Source organism: Pseudophryne corroboree, chromosome 3 (genome assembly GCF_028390025.1).
Source record: "Pseudophryne corroboree isolate aPseCor3 chromosome 3, aPseCor3.hap2, whole genome shotgun sequence".
In the NCBI taxonomy this organism is placed as follows: domain Eukaryota; kingdom Metazoa; phylum Chordata; class Amphibia; order Anura; family Myobatrachidae; genus Pseudophryne; species Pseudophryne corroboree.
This window is the reverse complement of record NC_086446.1, coordinates 153,141,014-153,164,711: the sequence shown is the minus strand read 5'-3', so window position 1 is coordinate 153,164,711 and position 23,698 is coordinate 153,141,014. Positions and strand designations below refer to the sequence as shown.

At 43.0% G+C, this 23,698-nt stretch overlaps 1 protein-coding gene across 1 annotated transcript in view; it reads left to right on the top strand.

Moving 5' to 3' along the window:
• Positions 1-17,080, top strand: part of LOC135054975 (E3 ubiquitin-protein ligase DTX1-like) — a 42,460-nt gene extending 25,380 nt beyond the window's left edge. The window contains exons 4-9 of the mRNA XM_063958492.1: positions 3,567-3,719; positions 5,045-5,106; positions 8,195-8,296; positions 9,463-9,624; positions 11,916-12,005; positions 16,232-17,080. Coding sequence (XP_063814562.1) covers positions 3,567-3,719; positions 5,045-5,106; positions 8,195-8,296; positions 9,463-9,624; positions 11,916-12,005; positions 16,232-16,444 — 782 coding nt within the window. The 3' untranslated portion in view covers positions 16,445-17,080. The remainder of the gene's footprint in view (positions 1-3,566; positions 3,720-5,044; positions 5,107-8,194; positions 8,297-9,462; positions 9,625-11,915; positions 12,006-16,231) is intronic.
• Positions 17,081-23,698: the final 6,618 nt, after the last annotated feature.

Below are 23,698 nucleotides of genomic sequence, written 5' to 3'. Positions count from 1 at the left end.
GGAAAGAAGCTGCACAACACAGCTAGTCCCCAGGAACAGAAGTCCTCCCCGGCCTCTGCAAAAATCCACCGCATGTCGCTGGGGCTCCGCTGGCGGAGCTAGGCCCGGTGGGGACACGCCTTTGTAAGTTCAGCCACAAGTGGGGTCACTCCCTGTTAGATCCCTGGGCAATAGAAATTGTGTCGCAGGGATACAGGCTTGACTATGAGAAAATGCCCCCTCACCGACGGCCCGGTGGGCTTCCCCCCAAGAGAGGGAGCCAGTGTTAACTGCAATTCGCAAATTGTATCTTCAACAGGTGGTGGTCAAGGGTCCCCTCCTTCAACAAGAGGGTGTTATTATTCGACCATGTTGTAATCCCGAAACCAGACGGTCTGTCAGACCCATATTGAATTAAAATCCCTGAACATATACCTGAAAAGGTTCAAGTTCAAGATGGAATCGCTAAGAGTGGTCATTGCAAGCCTGAAAAGGGGGAGACTTTTTCGTGAATCGGAACATGAGGGATGCATACCTTCATGTCCCCATTTATCCACCTCATCAGGCGTACCTCAGAATTGCGGTACGGGATTGTCATTACCAATTTCAGACGTTGCCGTTTGGTCTCTCCATGGCCCCGAGAATATTCACCAAGGTAATGGCGAATATGATGGTGCTCCTGCGGAAGCAAGGTGTCACTATGATCACGTACTTGGATGATCTTCTCATAAAAGCGAGATCAAGAGAGCAGTTGCTGGACAGCGTATCACTTTCTCTGGAAGTGTAACGGCAACACGACTGGATTCTATATATTCCGAAGTCGCAGTTGGTTCCTACAGCTCATCTGCCTCGCCTAGGCATGATCCTAGACACAGACCAGAAAAGGGTTTATCTCCCGATAGAGAGAGCTCAGGAGCTCATGACACTGGTCAGGAATCTATTGAAAACCAAAACAGGTGTCAGTGCATCACTGCACTCGAGTCCTGGGAAGGATGGTGGCATCATACGAGGCCATCCCCTTCGGCTGGTTCCATGCAAGGACAATGGAACTTACTGGACAAGTGGTCCGGATCACATCTTCAGATGCATCGGTTAATCACCCAGGGTGTCTTTCCTGTGGTGGCTGCGGAGTGCTCACCTTCTCGAGGGCCGCAGATTCGGCATTCAGGACTGGGTCCTGGTGACCACGGATGCAAGCCTCCGAGGGTGGGGGGCTGTTACACAGGGAAGAAATTTCCAAGGTTTGTGGTCAAGTCAACAGACTTGCCTTCAGATCAATATCCTGGAACTAAGGGCCATATACAACGCCCTAAGTCAAGCGGAGTTCCTGCTTCGCGACCAACCGGTTCTGATCCAGTCAGACCGCAGGGGCTCATGTAAACCGCCAGGGCGGCACAAGGAGCAGGGTGGCGAGGGTAGATGCCACCAGAATTCTTCGCTGGGCGGAGAATCAAGTAAGCGCACTGTCAGCAGTGTTCATTCCGGGAGTGGACAACTAGGAAGCAGACTTCCTCAGCAGGCACGACCTCCACCCGGGAAAGTGGTGACTTCATCAGGAAGTCTTCACGCAGTTTTGCAAATTGATGGGAACTGCCTCAGGTGCACTAGATGGCGTCACACCTCAATAAAAAGTTAAAGGTTTTACGCCGGGTCAAGGGACCCTCAGGCGATAGCTGTGGTCGCACTAGTAACACCGTGGGTGTTCCAGTCGGTCTATGTATTCCCTCCTCTTCCTCTCAGACACAAGGGCTGAGAATTGTAATAAAAGGAGAAGTGTGAACAATATTCTTTGTTCCGGATTGGCCAAGAAGGACTCGGTACCCGGAACTGCAAGAAATGCTCTCAGAGGACCCATGGCCTCTGCCTCTCAGACAGGACATGTTGCAACAGGGGCCCTGTCTGTTCAAAGACTTACCGCGGCTGCGTTTGACGGCATGGCGGTTGAACGCCGGATCCTAGCGGAAAAGGGCATTCCGGATGCAGTTATTCCTACGCTGATAAAGGCTAGGAAAGACGTGACAGCAAGACTTTTTCACTGTATATGGCGAAAATAGGTTGCTTGGTGTGTGGCCGGCAAGGCCCTACAGAGGAATTCCAGCGGGGTCGATTCCTGCACTTCCTACAGTCAGGAGTGACTATGGGCCTAAAATTAGGATCCATAAAGGTCAAGATTTCGGCCCTATCCTTTTTCTCTCAAAAAGAACTGGCTTCACTGCCTGAAGTTCAGACGTTGTTACAGGGCTGCTGCATATTCAGCCTCCTTTTGTGCCACCAGTGGCACCTTGGGATCTTAATGTTGTGTTGGATTCCTAAAATCCCACTGTTTTGAGCCACTTAAGACCGTGGAGCTAAAATATCTCACGTGGAAAGTGGTCATGCTTTTGGCCTTAGCTTGGGCTAGGCGTGTGTCAGAATTGGCGGCTTTGTCATGTAAAAGCCCCTATCTGATCTTCCATATGGAAAGGGCAGAATTGAGGACTCGTCCCCCATTTCTCCCTAAGGTGGTATCATCGTTTCATTTGAACCAACCTATTGTGGTGCCTGCGGCTACTAGGGACTTGGAGGACTCCAAGTTGCTGGACGTGGTCCGGGCCCTGAAAATTTATGTTTCCAGGATGGCTAAAGTCAGAAAAACTGACTCGCTATTTATCCTGCATGCACCCAACAAGCTGGGTGCTCCTGCTTCAAAGCAGACTATTGCTCGCTGGATCTGTAGCACGATTCAGCTGGCACATTCTGCGGCTGGACTGCCGCATCCTAAATCGATGAAAGCCCATTCCACAAGGAAGGTGGGTTTTTCTTGGGCGGCTGCCCGAGGGGTCTCGGCATTACAGCTTTGCCGAGCTGCTACTTGGTCGGGTTCAAACACATTTGCAAAATTCTATACGTTTGATACCCTGGCTGAGGAGGACCTTGAGTTTGCTCATTCGGTGCTGCAGAGTCATCCGCACTCTCCCGCCCGTTTGGGAGCTTTGGTATAATCCCCATGGTCCTTACGGAGTACCCAGCATCCACTAGTCTAGGACGTCAGAGAAAATACGAATTTACTCACCGGTAATTCTATTTCTCGTAGTCCGTAGTGGATGCTGGGAGCCCGTCCCAAGTGCGGACTCTCTGCAATACATGTATATTGTTATTGCTTAACTAAAGGGTTTTGTTATGAGCCATCTGTTGAATGAGGCTCTGTTGTTGTTCATACTGTTAACTGGGTATAGTTATCACAAGTTGTACGGTGTGATTGGTGTGGCTGGTATGAGTCTTACCCTGGATTCCAAACCCTTTCCTAGTAATGTCAGCTCTTCCGGGCACTGAGGTCTGGAGGAGGGGCATAGAGGGAGGAGCCAGTGCACACCAGATAGGACCTAATCTTTCTTTTAAGAGTGCCCAGTCTCCTGCGGAGCCCGTCTATTCCCCATGGTCCTTATGGAGTACCCAGCATCCACTACGGACTACGAGAAATAGAATTACCGGTGAGTAAATTCTTATTTTTTTCTTTCATTTAACCTATATCCAGTACATACTGAGTTGCTATGAAGCCTGGTATAAATGTGTTACAATACATGTGGCAACTGTTTGTCTTCCATTAGGAATTAGTGGCCTCCTAATGAGTGCTGCAGGGCTTCCAGTCTGTCTGTCCATCTCCACTTCCCCTGTTTTCTGTCCACCACCTGTAAAGAAGAAGGACCTTCGACCAGTGCCTGGCGTCCAAGGAAGCAGTCGAAAAATCGGTAATCAGAAAGGTACTTCCACATTGTGATTTCATATGATCAGCTCCATATCTTCCTCCCCATTCTTACTGCCTCATTTCTCCATTTATTTCTTCCTCTTTTTAATTTTAACATTTAACATGTCACTCAAAGAAGAGGACTCTGGAAAATCAGAATACAGCTTGAGTCTCCCATAACCAAAATATTCCAAAATCCGTAATTTTTTGAGCGGGACTGAGATAGAAACACCTTTTGCTTTCTGATGGTTCAGTGTATACAAACTTTGCTTCGTGCACAAATCTAATTAAAATATTTGAAAAAAATGACCTTCGGGTTGTGTGTATAAGGTGACACATTAATTATGTGTTCAGACTTGGGTCCTATCCCCAGGATATCTCCATTATGGTATGCAAATATTCCAAAATATGAGAAAATCCGATATTCAAAATACTTCTGGTCCCAAGCATTTTGGATATGGGAGAGTTAACCTTCATCTGTTTATTTTAAGCAGATAATTAGACAGAATTATAGGCTCAGAAACACAAAATAAGGTATATAGCGGTAATACACTGATTCTACCTAAGATCTGTCCTGTGTAGTAACCGTTCTATCAAGAGACAGTATACGAGAGTTCATAGGAAATGAATGATAATGCAGAATATTTTTTTTTACCTCTTTAGAACAGGTAGAGAGTAGCTCAAACCATAAATTTTAGTGCAGGAAACAAATTACGAGACAAAACTTTAGCATAAAAGTTGAATTTATCGTTCTGCCTGTAATCATATGGTTTTTTTTAATGGGATTTTTATTTTATTTTTTAATCATTTAATCTTCATTTTCATTTTATTTTCTAAATTAATATTTGTAACTTAATTTAATATCAAAATAAAGCATTAGTAATATTTCAATAACCATTCCTAGACCACCATTAGAGTTAGCCTTTACTAATGTGGTGGCCAAGTCAAGATTTTAACCAGTGCCCCTTAAATTGCAGCCACTCCCATCACCAGGCCTGCTGGGCACCCCACTAGAGCAATGGGGCCCTAGGCATTTATCTGAATGGGCTACACTCTGGGCCGTCTCTAACTGTGTTCGTGCTTTCAGGCTGACTTTTGCATTGTGCATATTATTTGTCAGATCAGCAAATAAAAAATAAATGAATAAAGCAATAGTCTGTATCGCCACCTGCTGACCACTGGATGTACTGCTCAGCAGAATGTTTATTTTCCTAGGCAGTATTTTGTACTATTCACATTACCCCTTTTCAGTTGTCTGAGCTTTTATTTTTTTAACGCTGTATTTTTTTATTTTTACATTAGCTATTCTCATAGATCATTTGTTTTCATTCCTTATGATAGGTAAAAAGCCAGCGGAGATGATAAAACAATTCTTGCAAAGAGTGAAGACCCTGCCATCAGAGGTATGATTGTACCACCGCTTACTCCTAGCATGTGTGCTGCTCAGTCCTGGGTGTAGATTACAGATGCTCTTTAAGACAGAAATAGTTGCAATATTTTAATTATAAATCAGAAGCACTATTTGATTAGAGAGTTATGCAAAGTGGAGAATTCCTTTGACTTTGCATTATGGCGTATTCTTTTATATGTACTATTATAAGAATGTTGTGTTTGACGGTTTGATCCAAGTTGGTGCAAAAAAACTACTGAATCAATTTTCTCAAAAACTGCATCATTTTGTAGGGGAAACACCTTGAAATAACCTGAACTTTGTTTCCTCTTGATCCGTCAAATAAAGCGGAGCAGTAATAAAGACAAAATGTATTGGCATCATTAATGCATGCTATAGGTGCTGCACCATGTGCATGGCCAGTAAAGGGGTGGGGGCGCTTTGGTCCCACGTTCATTTGAATAGGATCGGCTACATAGCAGTCTGTGCACGGGGCACATAGTGGTATTGGTGTGAGTGGAGGATGAAGGCACTGCTGCCACCAGTCTGTATAGCACAGCTGGTCAAGTGAGCCACTCCCGCAACAGGGCCGCTACGTAAAGCCATATAACTATAACATCTCAAATGAAAAATGTTGGCAGAAGTGATTTCATCATGGGCAAGGACGCGGGCAACAGCTAGTTAATAATAAATGCAGAAAACCCCTCTTTAAAAAATGTTATTTAATTTTTGTTCGGACTATGGGGCTCATTTATCAAGAGTGATAAAATTTGTTGTGAATGATAAAACTAATTGCATATGATAAATGTGGATCCAGCCAATCCTCTCCCAACTGTCATGTGTTTGAAAAAGGACAGTTGGGAGCTGATTGGTCAGTTATCATACGCAACAAGTTTTGTCTTTCACAATTAGCTTTATCACTCGTTGAGAAATGGGCCCCTTAGAATGATAATTTATACACTGCCTTGCTGCAAGTTTCTAAATGATAACAAGAATGGATGCCAAACTTTCCCTGCAATTTACTGTACTACACGCTGTAAGCAAGATGTAGTAAATAACGTGGATACCTCATACCTCCCCTTTTTTTTTTTTTCCAGTGGGGAATACAATTTACGAAACTCTAAAAACACTAGCCTTTCGGAGATTTAGCCCAAGCTCACGCCACAGTAGCCTACAGGCCCAAGCTCACGCCACCATAGCCTACAGGCCCAAGCTCACGCCACAGTAGCCTACAGGCCCAAGCTCACGCCACCGTAGCCTACAGGCCCAAGCTCACGCCACCGTAGCCTACAGGCCCAAGCTCACGCCACCGTAGCCTACAGGCCCAAGCTCACGCCACCGTAGCCCACAGGCCCAAGCTCACGCCACCGTTACACCGCTACAGGCTGTTTAAAAAAAAAAAAAAAAAAAATTCTATGGGATACATTTATGTGACCGGCGGTCTCCTAACTGGCGGTCACAATACCAGTGCAGGCATCTTAAAATCCCGCTGGTCGGCATGCCAACCATCAGGGACTATTGGGACTATGCCCACTCGTGGATGTCCACGACACCCATAGAGTGGGAATAGAACCTGTAGCGAGTGCAGCGAACCGGCAAGGGGCTTTGTTGTGCTCACCCCTTCCCCTGCTGGCCATCTAGCAGCCGGGATCTCGCCGGCGGTATTTTGACCGGCGGTCATCTGTCTACCGGTCACACATACCCAACCCTTTCAAGACAGAGAGGGACCTTAGGATACCTCCTTGTAATCTACACATGCACATCTGCAGTGGTAGTAAAGTGATTGAATAAGCTATCCTTACTCTTCACCAGGACAGGCTCCTATCAGAGCCACTGTCCCAGCCAAAGAAGAGTGAGAAACAGCCCCAGTTGTGCATTTCCTATTAGCGAGATATGCAGCAATGATAAATTGGCCACATAGTCCTTTTCCATTAATAAATTGTATGTCTTTTAAGACTTGGTGTATATGTTTCGAGTTGTTACATTGAGGTATTTTTGCATTGTGATGTATGTTTTATGGATTATATCAGAAATGTGTATTCGGATGACATTAATCATGATATATATGTCTCAAATATTAATGTGAGCCAGTTATGACAAGCCCTATCATCTAGGTGGTGCTGCCAACATATATCACTCTTTGACCTCCCAACATTGTCCATGAGATAATCAGGACAGTACTGGAGGAGATGTATTAAAGCTAGCAGTTGATATAACCGTAATAACTAATAAATGCTTTTGATGAAAATGTATTATTTTTGTCTATATACTTAATGCCACAATATTACGTAGTGCAGTACAGAATGTAGCTGTCAGTCAGTCTCTCATATGCTATTAGAGGTTACTGGATAAGTCCCTAAGGGGTCTATTTACTAAGCCTTGGATGGAGATAAAGTCGCTGGAGATAAAGTACCAGCCAATTGGCTCCTAACTGTCATTTTTCAAACAGAGCCTGTGGCATGTCAGGAGCAGATTGGCTGGTACTTTGGGGTACATTTACTAAGCAGTAATAAAAGCGGAGAAGTGAGCCAGTGGAGAATTTGTCCATGGCAACCAATCAGCACTGAATTAACATCTATAATTTGCATACTATAAAATGATACAGAGCTGCTGATTGGTTGATGGCGAAATATCTCCACTGGCTCACTTCTCCGCTCTTATCACTGCTTAGTAAATGTACCCCTTTATCTCAAGCGACTTTATCTCCATCCAAGGCTTAGTAAATAGACCCCTAACACACAGACACACACAAAGGGTCTATTTAGTCAACAGCCACTTAACCTACCAGTGTGTGTTTGGAGTGTGGAAGGAAAATGGGTGTGGGGATTTAGCTTTCATGCAGTACTATGGACTGAAGGGGTAGGTGTACTAAGCAGTAATAAAAGTGGAGAAGTGAGCCAGTGGAGAAGTTGCCCATGGCAACCAATTAGCAATGACGTAACATTTATAATTTGTCTAGCATAAAAGTATACAGAGCAGCTGATTGGTTGCCATGGGCAACTTCTCCACTGGTCCGCTTCTCCACTATAATCACTATTATCCCTGAATTTGACTTTACTTTGCATTAACATACTGTAAATTTTTAAATCTCTTGCCTGCAGGACTGCACTTTGTGCAAGCGGACTCTGGCAGAGGGTGAAATTGGCAGGTTATACCGGTGCTCTCATACCTACCATGTTCGATGCCTGGCACCTTTGTACAAGGTATGGCCTTTTTAAACATTCATACAAACTTCCAAAATTCTCTTATCAGAGGTTGGTAAATTGCTTGCATGTTTTGGATTACAATTAGGAAGCTGACTATGATAAAACAAACTGAGGCAGTAGGTGTTGACAAGTCAGCAGAAATAGGGAATCCGTTTACAAATGCTGAAAAACTTGTACAGCATTTGGTTCTGCCTAATAGATTTAGGGGTCTATTCATGAAGCAGTGATAAGAGTGGAGAAGTGAGCCAGTGGAGAAGTTGCCCATGGCAACCAATCGGCTTTGAAGTAACATTTATAATTTGCATAATATACAATTGTACAGAGCAGGTGATTGGTTGCCATGGGCAACTTCTCCACAGGCTCACTTCTCCACTTTTTACACTGCTTCGTGAATAGACCCCTTAATGATTACAGTGAGAATATCAGTACTTTTATATTATATGATGCTTGTACTGTATACCAATTCATATGGTTGTTTGTGTGTAAGGTCTAATTCTGTTTCCTCCTCTAACTATTGAGTAATGTGTCACAAGTGTTTGTCAACATTGAGTGTAATGAGAGATAATAGGTTTGGGAAATTATTTCCACCTGTTTGTTGCCACCTATAAGTGTTTTTATTAGGAGCAAGTTATGTATATAATTAAGCATACATCATATAGTCTTAGCTGTTGTTCTACAAATCAGTATCCCTATTTCAAAATCTCGCTGGAGGGCAAACAAATGTGGCTGTCACACACATAGACTGTCAGAGTTTCAAACGAAGGAGGAGGATATAAAAGGAAGGGGACATTTTACAGTGCAGACAGAGCTAAGAGGGGGTTTCCAAAGCCCCTGTGTTCACTGTATCATGCACCATGTTACTGTGGGTTGTCAGGTAGCCAGGTGACACCAAAGAAACGGCATAGTTCTAATCATTAATAGCAAGAAGAAACAAATCAAGGAAAACCGTTACAACAAGGTTCCTCTTATGACTCACGACAGTGATGTGCAAACACACAATTTTTTTTTTTCATGTTTTCTTGGTCTGAACCTAAATACATCAAGAGGTATCAAATGTTATCAATTTTTAGAATGCTCAGCAAGAAACATTATGAGATTTATTCTGAGAGTATGTAAATAAATCTTGTATTTTAAAGCATGAATCTCGTCCACTTACTTTCTAGGATGGTACTTTGCGCTGCCCTACCTGCCAAACTTTGTTTGGGGCGAAGATAGGGTCGCAACCTCCTGGGAAGATGTCGTTTCACATCATTCCTCATTCCCTGCCTGGGTACCCAGACTGTGAAACCATACGCATTATTTATCACATCAGTCCTGGAGTGCAGGTGAGACGGTGAAACACAGAAAGCTTACGGTTTGGACCAAGTAGGTCAGTTGAAGTAGAAGCAAATCCAGATTGGTGTGTTAATTTGCTCCTGGGCAAAACCATGTTGTTGTGCAGCCAGTGGGGAGTTAAATGTATGGACAAATTTAGAGGGTGAGTGGGCATGTTCTTGATTAACTCTACATTATAGTATAAAAATAATCAGTATTTTCTCTATCTGCAAATAAAATAACACTTGCACCCTTTCATCAGAACATGGTTTGTCCAGGTGCAAGTGCGTAATAAGTCTGAGAGAGACCCTGAGGTATATGTAACAGGGTCTGAGGTGCGGGATGTCGGCCGAGGATGGAGGTATTTTTAAAGCGGCGATCGTTTACAGGGCAAAACCAACCTGGCCTTGTAAATGATTGCCGCTTTAAATCACACACCTCCGGCAAACTCAGACCCTATTCTATTTACCCCCTGTGTCTTTTTGGCGTGGAGCATAGGGGGAAAATGTACCCTTTTTAAAGAGTGCATAAGTTGACCATAGCAACCAGTAACCTTCTGCCTGTCAATTTATAGAAAGTACTTGATAAATGCGAACTAGAATTTGATCGGTTGCCATGGGCTACTTCTCCACATCTCCATTCTTTAGAGAGTTTTAATACATTTACCACATAAAGAGGTTGAGAACAAACACATCGGGGTAAATGTAATAGCCTTCGAGCTGCCGGAGCTGCAGGACTTTGTGCATGTCTGCCAGTATTTTTAAAGTGGCAATCCTTTACATGGCAAGCCAGGTTAGTTTTGTCTTGTAAATGATTGGCGATATTAAAATTACAGCCAAACGCTTACAAAGCTGGGGAATGGGGGTGGGGGGAGCGCAACAAGCCCCTTGCGGGCTCAGTGGCGAGCTGCATTCGCCACAGGTTCTATTCCCACTCTATGGGTGTCATGGACACCCACCAGTGGCAATAGTCCCTGTTGGTCGGGATAGTGAGGGGGCGGGATATAGGTGGAAGTATTGTGACCGGAGGTCTCCTGACCACTGGTCACGTAACTACATCCCCACAGAGGGAATTACATCTTCAGATCACTTTCCTTCTTCCCCTAAAACAATGTAAGGAAATGTAGTTGTGCGACTGAAAATCAGTAGCGTAGTCACTGATATTGGACAATATGAGGATTCAGTGTAAGTAAATCACTCCGCTCTTTTGAGTCATGAGAGTTAAATGTGAAGTGAAGGGGGGGGTGATGTATCAAACCTTAGAGAGAGATAAAGTGGAGGTGTTGCCCATAGTAACAAATCAGATTTTAGCTATAATTTATCTAATACTGTCTATAAAATAACAATTAGCTCTCTCTAAGGTCTGATACATCTCCCCTAGGGTCCCCTAACCAATCTTTCCTCTGGGGCTGACATTGCACTGTTCCTCCACTAGACCAAGAGGTAATATGGCGGCATCTCTTCATAGGAGGGATATGCCAGGCACTGTCCACATTCACCTCCACCGAAATAGCAAACTATTACTCTCATATGGGTCTATTCATGAAGCAGTGAAAAGAGTGGAGAAGTGAGCCTGTGGAGAAGTTGCCCATGGCAACTAATCAGCTGCTCCGTACAATTGTTTAGTATGCAAGTTATAAATGTTACTTCAATGCTGATTGGTTGTCATGGGCATCTTTTCCGCTGGCTCACTTCTCCACACTTTTCACATCTTCTTGAGTAGACCCATAATCCAGCTACATGTGGGTAATGATTGGGTCTACTTTGCTAGTCTGATTTACATTAATACACTGTTTTATAACCACTTTGTCATCACCTCATCCACCAATACATTCTTTGGTTCCTGGCTGCATTATTAATCGGCTTTTATATCAGGCCTTTTATTAGGGAGGTTTAATGTGAGACAAGAGTTTTGGACAAATGTTTGCAACCAACCCATGGAAACTGGAGCTGTAGAGTAATTTCTGTAATGACATATATGTATATCTATAGCTAAGAATATGAAAACAACTGAGGGGAAAAGTGGATGGTGGGCAAAAAACATGCCATCTAGAACGCCAGAATTAATGGTCCTGCTTTAGCCTGTGTTGCCTTTCATCTGTGTGAGCCTTGTGTGCCTGCGCTGTAATGTAGAAGCCCAATACTTGATATTATAGATAAGGAGAGACAGGGGTGAGGCATCTTACCTAGTCCCATTGCTCGGTGCTAAGTAGCTCTGATGTCCCTTACCCCACATGTATCATCACTTGCCAGGATGCTATGGTGGACTGTGTCGCTTACCTTATTCTCTTCACCCTCCTTAGGGTCCAGGACAGCCCCACCCAGGAATGAAGTACACCGCTCCTGACTTCCCTCTCCACTGTTACCTCCCTAACACAAAGAAAGGCAGAGAGGTAAGTTTGCTTCCTTCTGTTTGGCTCCCATCCTGGTTTTGGAAAATGAGCACACCCAAAATAATGTAGGGTTGCTAACCTCCCAGTAATATGCAGTTCCAGACTAGACTTGAGGTACACTTACAGGTAGGTACTAGTCTCCCATACTGTACTAGTAATAATTTACACAACAAGGGGAGATATATCAAATCTTGTACAGGACAACTGGAGAAGTTAACTATTACAACTAGATTAGTTTCTACTACAAAATATGTAGAACGTGATTTGTTGCTATGCGTTACTTCTCCACTTGTTTTCTTTTTGTTACATCACCCCTTGTGAAAATTATTACTAGTATGGGAGAAATGTTTGCACATACTTTTGTAGAATAAAGCGTCACATAACTGTCAGCACATATAGGCACAGCTCATTGGCATATATTTGAGTGCAGGGTGTGCAGTCCAGGGGAACTCACACTACACACCCTGCCCCCATATAATTACATTTAACCCTCCAGAGTTCTGCAGTGGCCGGAGCTGGTGATCTAAATCACTAGGTAAAATGGCGCAGCGGGCATTATCACGGCGTTTCGCGTAGGTGTAGTAGATATGTCTCGGGAAAATGACGCAGTGGCCATTTTCCTGCTGAATCGCTCATGCACAGTAGATAAGTCCTGGGAATAAGAAGCGGTGGCCATTTTCCCAGAGACCTGCACAAGTGCAGTGGTCTCTGGCACAAAGCCAGAGTCTACAGCTCTGTGGATGCAGACAGAAAGGAGGGGGCCAGCCAGGCGTCTGCACACGGACCTCATTCTCTCTTAGGGGGTCATTCTGAGTTGATCGTAGCTGTGCTAAATCTAGCACAGCTGCGATCAATCACACTGACATGCAGGGGGACGTCCAGCACAGGGCTAGTCCACCCCGCATGTCAGTGCCCCCCCCCCCCCCCCCCCACTAGCAGAAGTGCAAAGGCAACGCACAGCGGCGATGCCTTTGCACTTCAAGGGTAGCTCCCGGCCAGCGCAGCTTTAGCGTGCTGGTCAGAAGTTACTCATCGCTCCCCAGCCCGCAGCGGCTGCGTGTGACGTCACGCAGCCGCTGCGGCCCGCCCTCCGTTTGGCAGCCAAACGCCGCCGTACCGCCCCCACCCGCCCAGCGACCGCCTCTGCCTGATTGACAGGCCTTCGGTCATCTGGCATACGCTGGCGCACTATGGCGCTGGCACATGCGCAGTAGGGACCCGTTCGCTCGGCTGTGATAAAAAGCAGCGAACGGACGGTTCAGAATGACCCCCTTAATCCATCCCTGGCAAAGCTATCATATAAAACAGTTGTACTTTTTTTTTTTTTTGAGCATCCGTTTAAACATTCACAAATCATGTACATCTCCATACATTCAGTCCTCACCTAAACCCTCCCATCTATCTTTTGGATACCGGCCATACAAATGCTGGGTGCTAGTACTACCTGAATACACCATTCACTAGTGTAGTCTTAGGGACAGGGACATATTGAGTGGAGGGGGCCCGTGTGCAGTCTCCATCGGCGCCCCCTCCGCTCTAGCACTGTGCCAGAGTCTAGTACGGGTGTTCAGGTCTCCGGGAAAATGGTGCAGTGGAGATTTCCCCGGTGATGTTCTTACTGTGCATGCGCAAAATGCACATCCCTTTTGTTTTTATTCAGCTTTCATTGCATCACAATACAAGGCAAAACTGTAGCCCATAAATTTACCTAAAAATTGAACTAAAATAATAAAACAATTGCTCTTAGTGATGGGCAACAGGCTGCCCTCCAAGCCTTCAGTAGCAGCCTCCAGCGTTTTCCTCCTTTTGTTTTCTTATTTAATTGTTATAACTCGTAATGCTTGTTTCAAAGGCCTACTGATATGTAATTACAGATAGGCGTCTCTTTTATTGATTAAATGTATCGGTTTTATCAAGCTTTGGAGAGTGATAAATTGCATGGTGATAAAGTACTAACTTTTTTTTTTTTAAATAAACTTTATTTAATGTTATCAAATGAAAACAGGGGTGAGGAGGGACAACAGGGAAGAAGGTAGTATAGCTAGCATTTCCACAAAATAAAATACATTATTGTCACATTCCGTCTAACATGGGGATGGGCAAAATACGGCCCGCGGGCCGGATACGGCTCAAAAAGCGATCCTGCCAGGCCCGCTGCCCCCCACAAGTGCACAATGTCAAGTGGCCTGACTAGCTGAGCTGCTCATCATTGTGCTACAGCAGCTCTAACTTCCAAGCCGCATTGGGTGCTGCTGAGTCTGAGGAAAGCCCGGGTCATGCGTGCAGCGCGCCGGGATTTCTTGTGAACTCAGGCACCAGCACTGGCGAATTTAGGGGGAAGGGGGGGGGGGGGGGGGGGGGCGATGAGTGCGAACTCCACCCCTCCCCCCGCCTTAACACACTGTGACAGCTACGCCTACTTACCAATGCTGCCACTCCGGCCAGTCATCACTGTAAGGCTGCTGCGATCTCTGATTGGCTGTGAACAGCCTCCGTCTGAGTTGTGTCAGGCTGCTTCCTATTTGCGTTCCAGGCCTCTGTGTGGGCCAGGTGCAGTGTGAGTGGCTGCAGCATGGTGGAAGCATGAGCTGTGCTTGGAGACAATAGCAGAGACCAGCTGCTCTCCCTGGCTAGGCTGTCCCTAAGTATCGGGTGATGAACAAATCAAAAGACGCTGTGGGTGCCAGGTGAGTTATTTCCTGGTATTGGCACTGACCCGCTTCTTTACTGTGCAGCGATGCTCTTAGTTGCTCACACCCCCAGTAATATGCGCACGTAACATATATATGTATATGTGTGCCATTTGTTCTTGTTCAGGAGTCCTGTTAAAATCAGACTCGTCCTGGAGGTGACATCGGGAAGCTGGAGTAACCGGGGTAACACGGGGCTTTCTGTTATGTGTTTTATTTTATTTTTTTATTAAAGTACTCTCCTACTGTCTACAGCCAACGGTTTTATACTGTTATATATATATATATATATATATATATATATATATATATATATATATATATATATATATATACATACATACATACATACATACATACATACATACATACATACATACACACACACACACACACACACACACACACACACACACACACACACACACACACACACCTAAAGAAAAATGGGAGGTGGCAGTGGGACCTGCCTGGCGAGGGGGGGTGGGGCAGGGTGCACAGTATGGGGTGGGTAGGGAGCTGACAACTGTGCCAACGGAGAAAGGAATAGGGGGAAATAGCTACTGTACCCAGGGAGAGGGAGGGAGGGGAACTGGTAACACTGGGGCAGATGTATTAACCTGGAGAAGGCATAAGGAAGTGATAAACCAGTGATATGTGCAAGGTGATAAAGGCACCAGCCAATCAGCTCCAATATGTAAATTAACTGTTAGGATCTGATTGGCTGGTGTGTTTATCACCTTGCACATATCACTGGTTTATCACTTCCTTATGCTTTCTCCAGGTTAATACATTTGTCCCTATGTCCAGGGGAAATCGGGGGAACTTGTAACTGTGTCCAGGGAAGGTATTGTTAACAGCATTATACTGGATGCTGTTTGTTTGTTTTCAGCACTGTTTTATTATTATTATTACTGGCTTATAGAGGTTTCTGTACCTGAATAAAGGCACTTTGTTTGTTTGTTTATTTTAGACATTTGTATTTTTGCCTGTCCCCATTATTATATGAATAATTAAAAATGTATTGTATATTGGGGGAGGGGACAAATACAAAGGGAGGGGGGTACATATTCAAAGTAGGGTGGGGCGACCCTCGAATATTTAACGGAGAGTGTTAGGTGGCCCCCCAGCTGAAATAATTGCCCACCCCTGATCTAGCATATAGTTATGTTACCATTACGAAGTGGTCTCTTAGCATATTATTAACAGTTTTCTTTAAATATAAGGATACACTATTTCTATATTGTCCCAAGAAAACCCATAGATTTGTTTACCGGATTAACCTGATGCAGTGTAACTTCTAAAGGATATACACCCTCCAACCCATGGTTACACTTCTTAGCCAGTGTTTTAATATTGTAATTATTCTTAGTCATGCCAGGGTATAAAGTGGTTCAATATTCTTATGTAATATGAAGTCATACTCAAAAACAAACATAAGTGCACTGACCGTAGAATTTTTGTTAATAGTTCCCCGAAATGGAAACCTAAAATACAATACATAATTCTAAAGAGAATTGTTTTGTTTCCTCTTAGGCTCTTCTTCTCCTAATTAAAGCCTGGGAACGTCGCTTACTCTTTCCTGTCCACCCCTCACGTGCTCCTGGTGTTCCAGATTCTGTCTCCATATCCCGGATCCCACACAAGACAGAATTTGGTTCCAACGTTACTGGAAAAGGATTCCCGGATTCCCGCTATCTGGACAGTGTCTTGCGGCAGTTACGAGACTGGGGCTTGACTGGGGACTGATCTACTGGATCCAATGCCAGTGACAAACCAGCATAGTTTGCTAAAATTTTTCACCATGGTTACATTAACCAGACATTCCTCAAGTATACCGTTCTCTGCTTTTAGTGCAGAAAAGAGTATTTACATTTTGTATATATATATATTTCTGTGTTTGTACATGTTTTTTTTCCTCTTAGAGTGTGGGTTCTTTGCAGGTTCTGCTCTATTTAATAATTCAGTTTGCTATGGGCAATTGCCTTTTAGTCCGTTTTTTTTCTTCCATTTAATTTTTTTTTTTGCTCTTTAAAGTTTCTATTCCTGAAAGGTGATCACTTTACTTATTTTAAAGTTGAGGCCTCTTAGTGCCTCTTTTTGGGGCAGATGTACTGAGCCTTGGAGAGTGATAAATTGAAGAGCGATAAACAACCAACCAATCTGCTCCTGTCATATTTCAAATGCATCCTGTAACATGGCAGTTAGGAGCTGATTGGCTGGTACTTTCTCTCTCCATCACTCTCCAAGGTTTCAGCGCCTTCGGTTGGGATTGTTATATCTTCAATAAAACAGTGGGTACGTTGCAGTATGGCTGGACACAGATGTATCTAACAATAGATACAAATACAAATGAAAATTAAAGATATTGCCGGGACAACCGAATTCTCTGACTTCCCCTTTTCATTTTAAATGTTATAATGAAAGTGTATCTCATGCATGGTGGTGTTTTTGCCCATGTAAACCTATTTGTACAAATCCTACTTAAATAAGAAAGATTGATTTAACTTAACACTGTTCAAACGTGATGTAGTGCCTACATTGGCCATCCTTGCGGTCAAGATGCCGGTGCCTGGTATCCCGACCACTGGGATGCTTAACGTATGTATGCCAGGGAGGGTTAAGGTTAGGCTGCAGAAGCAGGGTTAGGGTTGGGCTGCATGAGGAACGTATGGTTTAGGCTTGAGGAAGGGTTGGGTTTAGGCTTGAGGAAGGGTTAGGTTTAGGCTGTGAGGAGGGAGGATTAGGGTTAAGAGGAGGGCTAGGATTAGGGTTCCATTCCATTTATGGTTTGTTTCAAGTGCTGTGTCCAATATTGTTTGTGCTCCAGATGGCACCATATAGCTGTGTATATAGCATTCCATATGATGGCTATGTACCTCTATGTGGTAACAGAATTTGGAGTTGCTATGGACAGCTGGATACTTTCTGTCTAATCCCATTATTATGGGGTGGTCGTTGAAGACCCAGCTCTACCATGGAGCTCTTCATTAATCACTGCTAAAATAAATCCATTACTAATAATGGTGATCTGCAACAAAATGGCAACAACACATGTGATCTACTTTTGCAGAGGTACAGTGTGTATTGGCATGGCACAAGTCCCCCTATCAGACAGTAACTCCTAAAATATAAAAGTGTGTTTTTGTTTGTTACAAAATAATAACACCGGTCATTAAGTGGTTAAATGAGCAAGGCTTAAAGGGAAAGTGTCAAACAAGAGTTCGGCAAACATTGAAATGCATAGTTGAAAAGTTGTGTGCAAACTTTTTTTTTTTTTTTTTTTATATCGTGTATTTTTCTCTGCGAGGCATTTTGTTTGCAGGGAGCTTAAAGCGCACCACTGCTAGCCATCAGTGACATCACAGATGAGGCAGCCATTTTAATGGAGTTGCATACTTGTGAACACTGGTTTAAGTTCACAAAATGGCATGTGGGTGACATGCACTTTAGGTAATGAACCTGTATAAATACCATGTGACATGTGCCTGCTGTAAATTATACCGGTTTTCTAACTTGCTAAAACGTTTTCTTAATCTAATCGTTTCATTATTATTTATTTTACAAAAATGATAGATATTATGCATTGAATAGTCAGAACCTGCAATGAAGTTATGCCTGTCTGTCAACTGCTTGACATTTGTCCGTCTCTAGGAGATGTGTGCTACGTTTAATGTACTATGATCAGTTTATTTGATTAGAACCAAAAAATAAATAAAAAAATAAAATAAATGTTAATACATTATAGTATACCAGTAAAGCCTTTTATAAGCATGTTTCCAGTTTCAGTTTAAAAGAGTAGATTGTTCTCTTGACTAAAGTTTAGCCAGAAGTACGTAAAGGAACAGTGTGTGATGTGATCGCCTTACTAGTAATACAGGCTTAGGTGTCCCATAATCATATTCCATACAATCAACAGAACACAAATGTGCTTTAAACTGTAGCTACCAATCCTGTATTGTCGCTTGTTAGTGTAAACATGCACTAGACCAGGGTTGTCTGTCTTGCAGCCCTAATATTGCAGAGTGGCATTTGCAGTATATATTTTCTAACCATATATTAACATTAAATGTGAAATAATTATTTTTACAGAACTGCTGACTGAACAGTTTTAATAATATGTTCAATTGAACATCTTTTGCATGATGCAAATATAGATTTTGCACTTGCATAGAAACTATAATATTAGTAAAAGAAATAAATAAATTCTGTGCTTCTGTGATCTTTATGTACTTTCTTAGAACGGTATGCATAAAAAGAGATAGTAGCTGTTAAATTAAGTGCAAAGCAGATTGTTTCAATGCTTTATTCACATCGTTTTCAGGGCATGATGAATAAAGCATTGAAACCTTGGATCTACCTAATTGATAAGCTTATTACCCGAGTGCCGTTGTTCCTGATATACAGTATATATAGTTCCATTTTCCCAGGATGTTATATGTTAATAACACAACACATTATGCAACCTCGGCTGACCAGCATACAGTAGGGAAGATCCCCGGTGGGCCGATGTGGATGGGTGGGGCCTGTTTTGTTTTTTGACATGTGAGGGGTGCTGCTGCTGCCATGGTTACACGGTATACCTCTGGTGCTGCCATTGTGAGGCCACTTCTACAAATTTTTTCAGTGCCAATTTAGGTTCCCAATCCCCCCCGAGTACAAGTAGCATAATTCAGCTATAACTCGGGTTACTGCCACTTAGACTAAAAGGGCTGATTCTGTAAGTAACTGCACACTGGCAAAACCATGTTGCACTGCAGGTGGGGCAGATGCAAAATGTGCACATAAATTTAGATGAGAAGAGTGGGTTTGTCCAAATTCAGATTTAAATTGCAGTCTAAAAAATGTACTTTTCCAACATGTGTGTGCTGCATGCAGAAGCAGCCAGTATTTACCCTACATCCAAAAAGAATAAATGTATTTGCACCCCTTGCAATGTTTTGGTTCTCTAGTGATCTACTCAAATGAATGAGAAAGTGTGTCCAAACTTTTAATTGGTACTGGGGCAGATGTATTAAGTCTGGAGAAGTGATAAAGCAGTGATAAATGCAATGTGATAACGTACCAGCCAATCAGCTCCAATATGTAAATTGGCAGGAGATGATTGGCTGGTGCATTATCACCTTACACTTATCACTGGTTTATCCCCTCTCCAGGCTTAATACATCTGCCCCACTGTTCCATCCGTTCACACGTGACTGTGGGGCATCAGAGTTCTATGCGTCTTATAGTTATTCTCCAATCTTGTCTCCTAGACTTTACCGTTCACTTTTTTTTTATATCTTGAGAATTGTTAGTGCTGTCAAAAAGCAATGCTGCATCTGTAGTAATACCTCTCTTACTTGCGCTGATTTATTGCTCTTTATACTACATTTGTGTATTTTGTGTAGCTACTCCTTATGTGATAAGGAGGTTTATGTATGAATCCTTTGGTTCAAAGGCTAATTCAAGAAGTCATGTTAGACGACTTGCAAAGGTTACCAGCAATGTATACTTTTTAGATTTGTCTTTGTTACAGTGTGTGCATTTTGTATTTTTCTGTATGTTTTTAAGAAATATTTTTTTTTTTTACATTATAACAACAAAAAACATCTCTAAAAGTGAAAGACTGAATATGGAAAGATAATGCTAAAAATGACTGCTGGTTAATCCAAAGCAGGTCATGAAAGTATAGATCTGGTTGTTTGGCCTGATTGCTAAATGATTAGAGATGGGCAGTATGGGAGAGCTAAAGTGGAGAGAGATAAAGTACCAACCAATCAACTCCTAATTGTCATTCTTCAAACAAACACAACCTGTAATATGACAGGAGCTGATAGGTTTGTACTTTATCTCTTTCCAGGATGTGATTAACTTATCCCTAGATTTCCTGGTCTTCAGAATGACTCACACACTGTGATAGTGATCAATGGCTGACCAGAGATTCCATTTGGCCAATCCAATCTATTTTGATCTGTTATTGTGAATGGCCAATTTAGTAAAAAATGTCCAAATGATGTGACCAGATCTCTGCTTTCATCACTGGCTAGAGGTCCTGTGAGTGTTCTGAAAATGACAGTAAACTGTGACTTTTAGATGGGTAAACGTATCTGATATTAAAGAAGAAAAAAAAAAGGTGTGTGGCATTGTTTCATTTATCTCTATACAAGTCTATGCGTTAAACATCACTCCAAATTTGGGAATTGCAGAGCTGTCAAGCTCCTCAAGCTATCTATGATTTCCACTTTAAACCAAGGCACATAGGGTTCTATTTACTAAGCCTTCGATGGAAATAACTTTGGCTGGTACTTTATCTCCGTCCATCAACTCCGAACTGCCATTTCACAGGCTGTGTTTGAAAAATGACAGGAGCTGATTGGCTGGTACTGTATCTCGGTTCACTTTATCCACCCAAGGCTTAGTAAATAGACTCCATAGTCACTGATGCTGGTTGGTTGGAAATACAAAGTTATTTGCCTTTTACTTATTGTATCTGGAACAAACCATGTTGCAATTAAAGGGGTGGAAATATATCTTTTTTTGCATGCATGGTAAATACTTGCTTCTTTTACATGCAGCCAACAAATGATGAACAGATTTATTTTGACACTGCATTTTAGGTTTGAGTTTGGAAACACCCCTCCCAAACCTCAATCTTTCTGCAGATGTTAAATCTGGCCTCCTGCAGTGTAACATGGTTTTGACTAGGTGCAAAGTTACTCAAATGTTTTTCCGCTTAGCTCCTAACTACGAATCAGCCCTATAAGAATCCTAATTATAATTCAACAGAGCATAAATGCTAAATGCTAACTTTACTGATTACACAAAACCATTCATCCAGTCAATACTTTTATCTGAACTGCAGAGTAATTGGGAGATAATATGTGTCAATATAACAGATGCAGCACCCTCTACTAGTGCATGCAGCATTGTGCAAAAAATTTTTTTGCCAAATTGAGCAATAAGATTGGGCATGCAGCCACAGTATGTACAAAAAAAAGTGTGTCTCCCCACAACACTTGAAATACTTGTATACAGATCCGAGCGCTTGCCAATTACCACATTCAATAATATAACACACTACAATGCTTGTTGCATGATAACATGATAAAGTCAATCACCATAGAAAGGGAGACAGCATCCTCAATTATGGAACAGGTGAGTAGGCTGAATAATCCTTTTTCAAAGTATTCTCAACGGTCTTAACAGGGTATAGTAAGGTTTGCCGGAATCCCGACCGCCGCCATACCAACAGCTGGGCGAGCGCAAATGAGCCCCTTGCGGGCTTGCTGTGCTCGCCACGCTGCGTGCATGGTGGCTACGCATGCCACGCTATCTATTCTCCCTCGAGGAGGGGGGTAGTGGACCCCCAAGAGGGAGAAAAGATGTCGGGATTCCGGCGCTGGTATGGTGGTCGCCGGCAACCTGAAGACCACCCGTCTTAACAGGGTCTGGATTTGTATAAATGTGAAGCACTTGAGAGAACCTGTAAGATATGTGTCTCTATTCCCCAAATAAATGAGGATATTTAGAGACACTGAAACACAACGACCATAGTTGTAGCAATCTTTTGAAATGGAAAGCATTTAATGATACAGATTGCACTTACAAACACATAATTAAAAACAGCATATCACAAACACTCCATTGGACAATGCAGCGTATATCACCCAGGGGGATTCCTGTGTCCACAGATGGTCACCAGTGGATGGTTCCTAAGCTCTCTGGATGCCTGGTTTCATACAGGATAGCAGCAGCCTCCACAGAGTGACAGTCCAGTCCCGGAGTCCACAACAGTAAACGTGAGCCACGCGTAACGCGTTTCAGACATATAGTCCTTCGTCAGAAGTGTGGTTCAATGGCTCAGAATAGTGGTTTATAAACCCTAGTGGCAATGGTTTTCAGGTGAAGTCCATCGCCGAAAATCCGCGTTCTTCTGATGCTGCGCATGCGCAGATAAATCAGAAGCCGATGTCCGTTTTGCGGTCTAGATGTGTTCCATACACCTGGAAATCACGGTCCTTGCATTCTACAGTAGAGAAATACATCCTCATGCATTTTATACTTGTGTTAGACAGGTATCGAGTCCTTGTGAAACGTCCCAAGCATCAATAGAGTCCAGTTTTATAAAACTATCACGGTATTTAGTTCATGCAAAATCAAAAATATATATAAATTACCATATTAACCATTGACCGATCACGTTAAAATGCATGTCCTATAGATATCGTGCAAAATGGGTCTCCTCAACGTGAAATATAGACAAAGGGGAAAACATACAAAAATCCATTAAAAGAAAGGAGAATCGTGTTAAAGAAACACTCCAGATCGAAATCACTGTTTAGTCCTTTGGGATCAAGGGTTTCCAAACGGTGAATCCACCTCATCTCTGCCTGAGATAGTCTCTTCTCAATGTCTCTTGTTCTCCAATTAGGTAATATAACCTGAATTCCCCAAAAACTTTTTTAAAAACATTCACTAGAATTGGGAATTTTATTAAAATGTGTGGAGACACAGAAAGGGTGGAATTCAATTGTTTGAAAAGTTGGTTGGGTGTCTATTTTTCCTGTATGTAATACCCCTATTCCACTAGCTAAAAAAACACAGGTAAATGCACGGAAATCCTATCCGGGTAGCTACCTGGGTAGGACACGGGAATAATCCGGGTAAGGTTGTAGTGTAAACAGAAGCCGTGTCGATGCGCCACGGCTCGCGTTTACACTGTATGGAAGGGCATTGCTGGGACATCATGTGATCTCCCAGCGCCGCCCCTGCCGTGTCACCAACCCGGCAATATGCTGGGTTGTGTGAGTGCAGTGGGAAAGGGGGCTCTGATGCGTGTCGCAGCCGAGTAGCTCCCGGCTGCGACCCGCATCAGTAGTGGAAAAGGGGTATTAGTTAGGAAAAAAACAGACTCCCAACTGACTTTTCAAACAATTGAATATCTCACAGATATTATAAACATGCTGGGCACATCTTATTTTGCACATCCTAGATGTCTTCCAGACATAAAAAAGGCTGCAT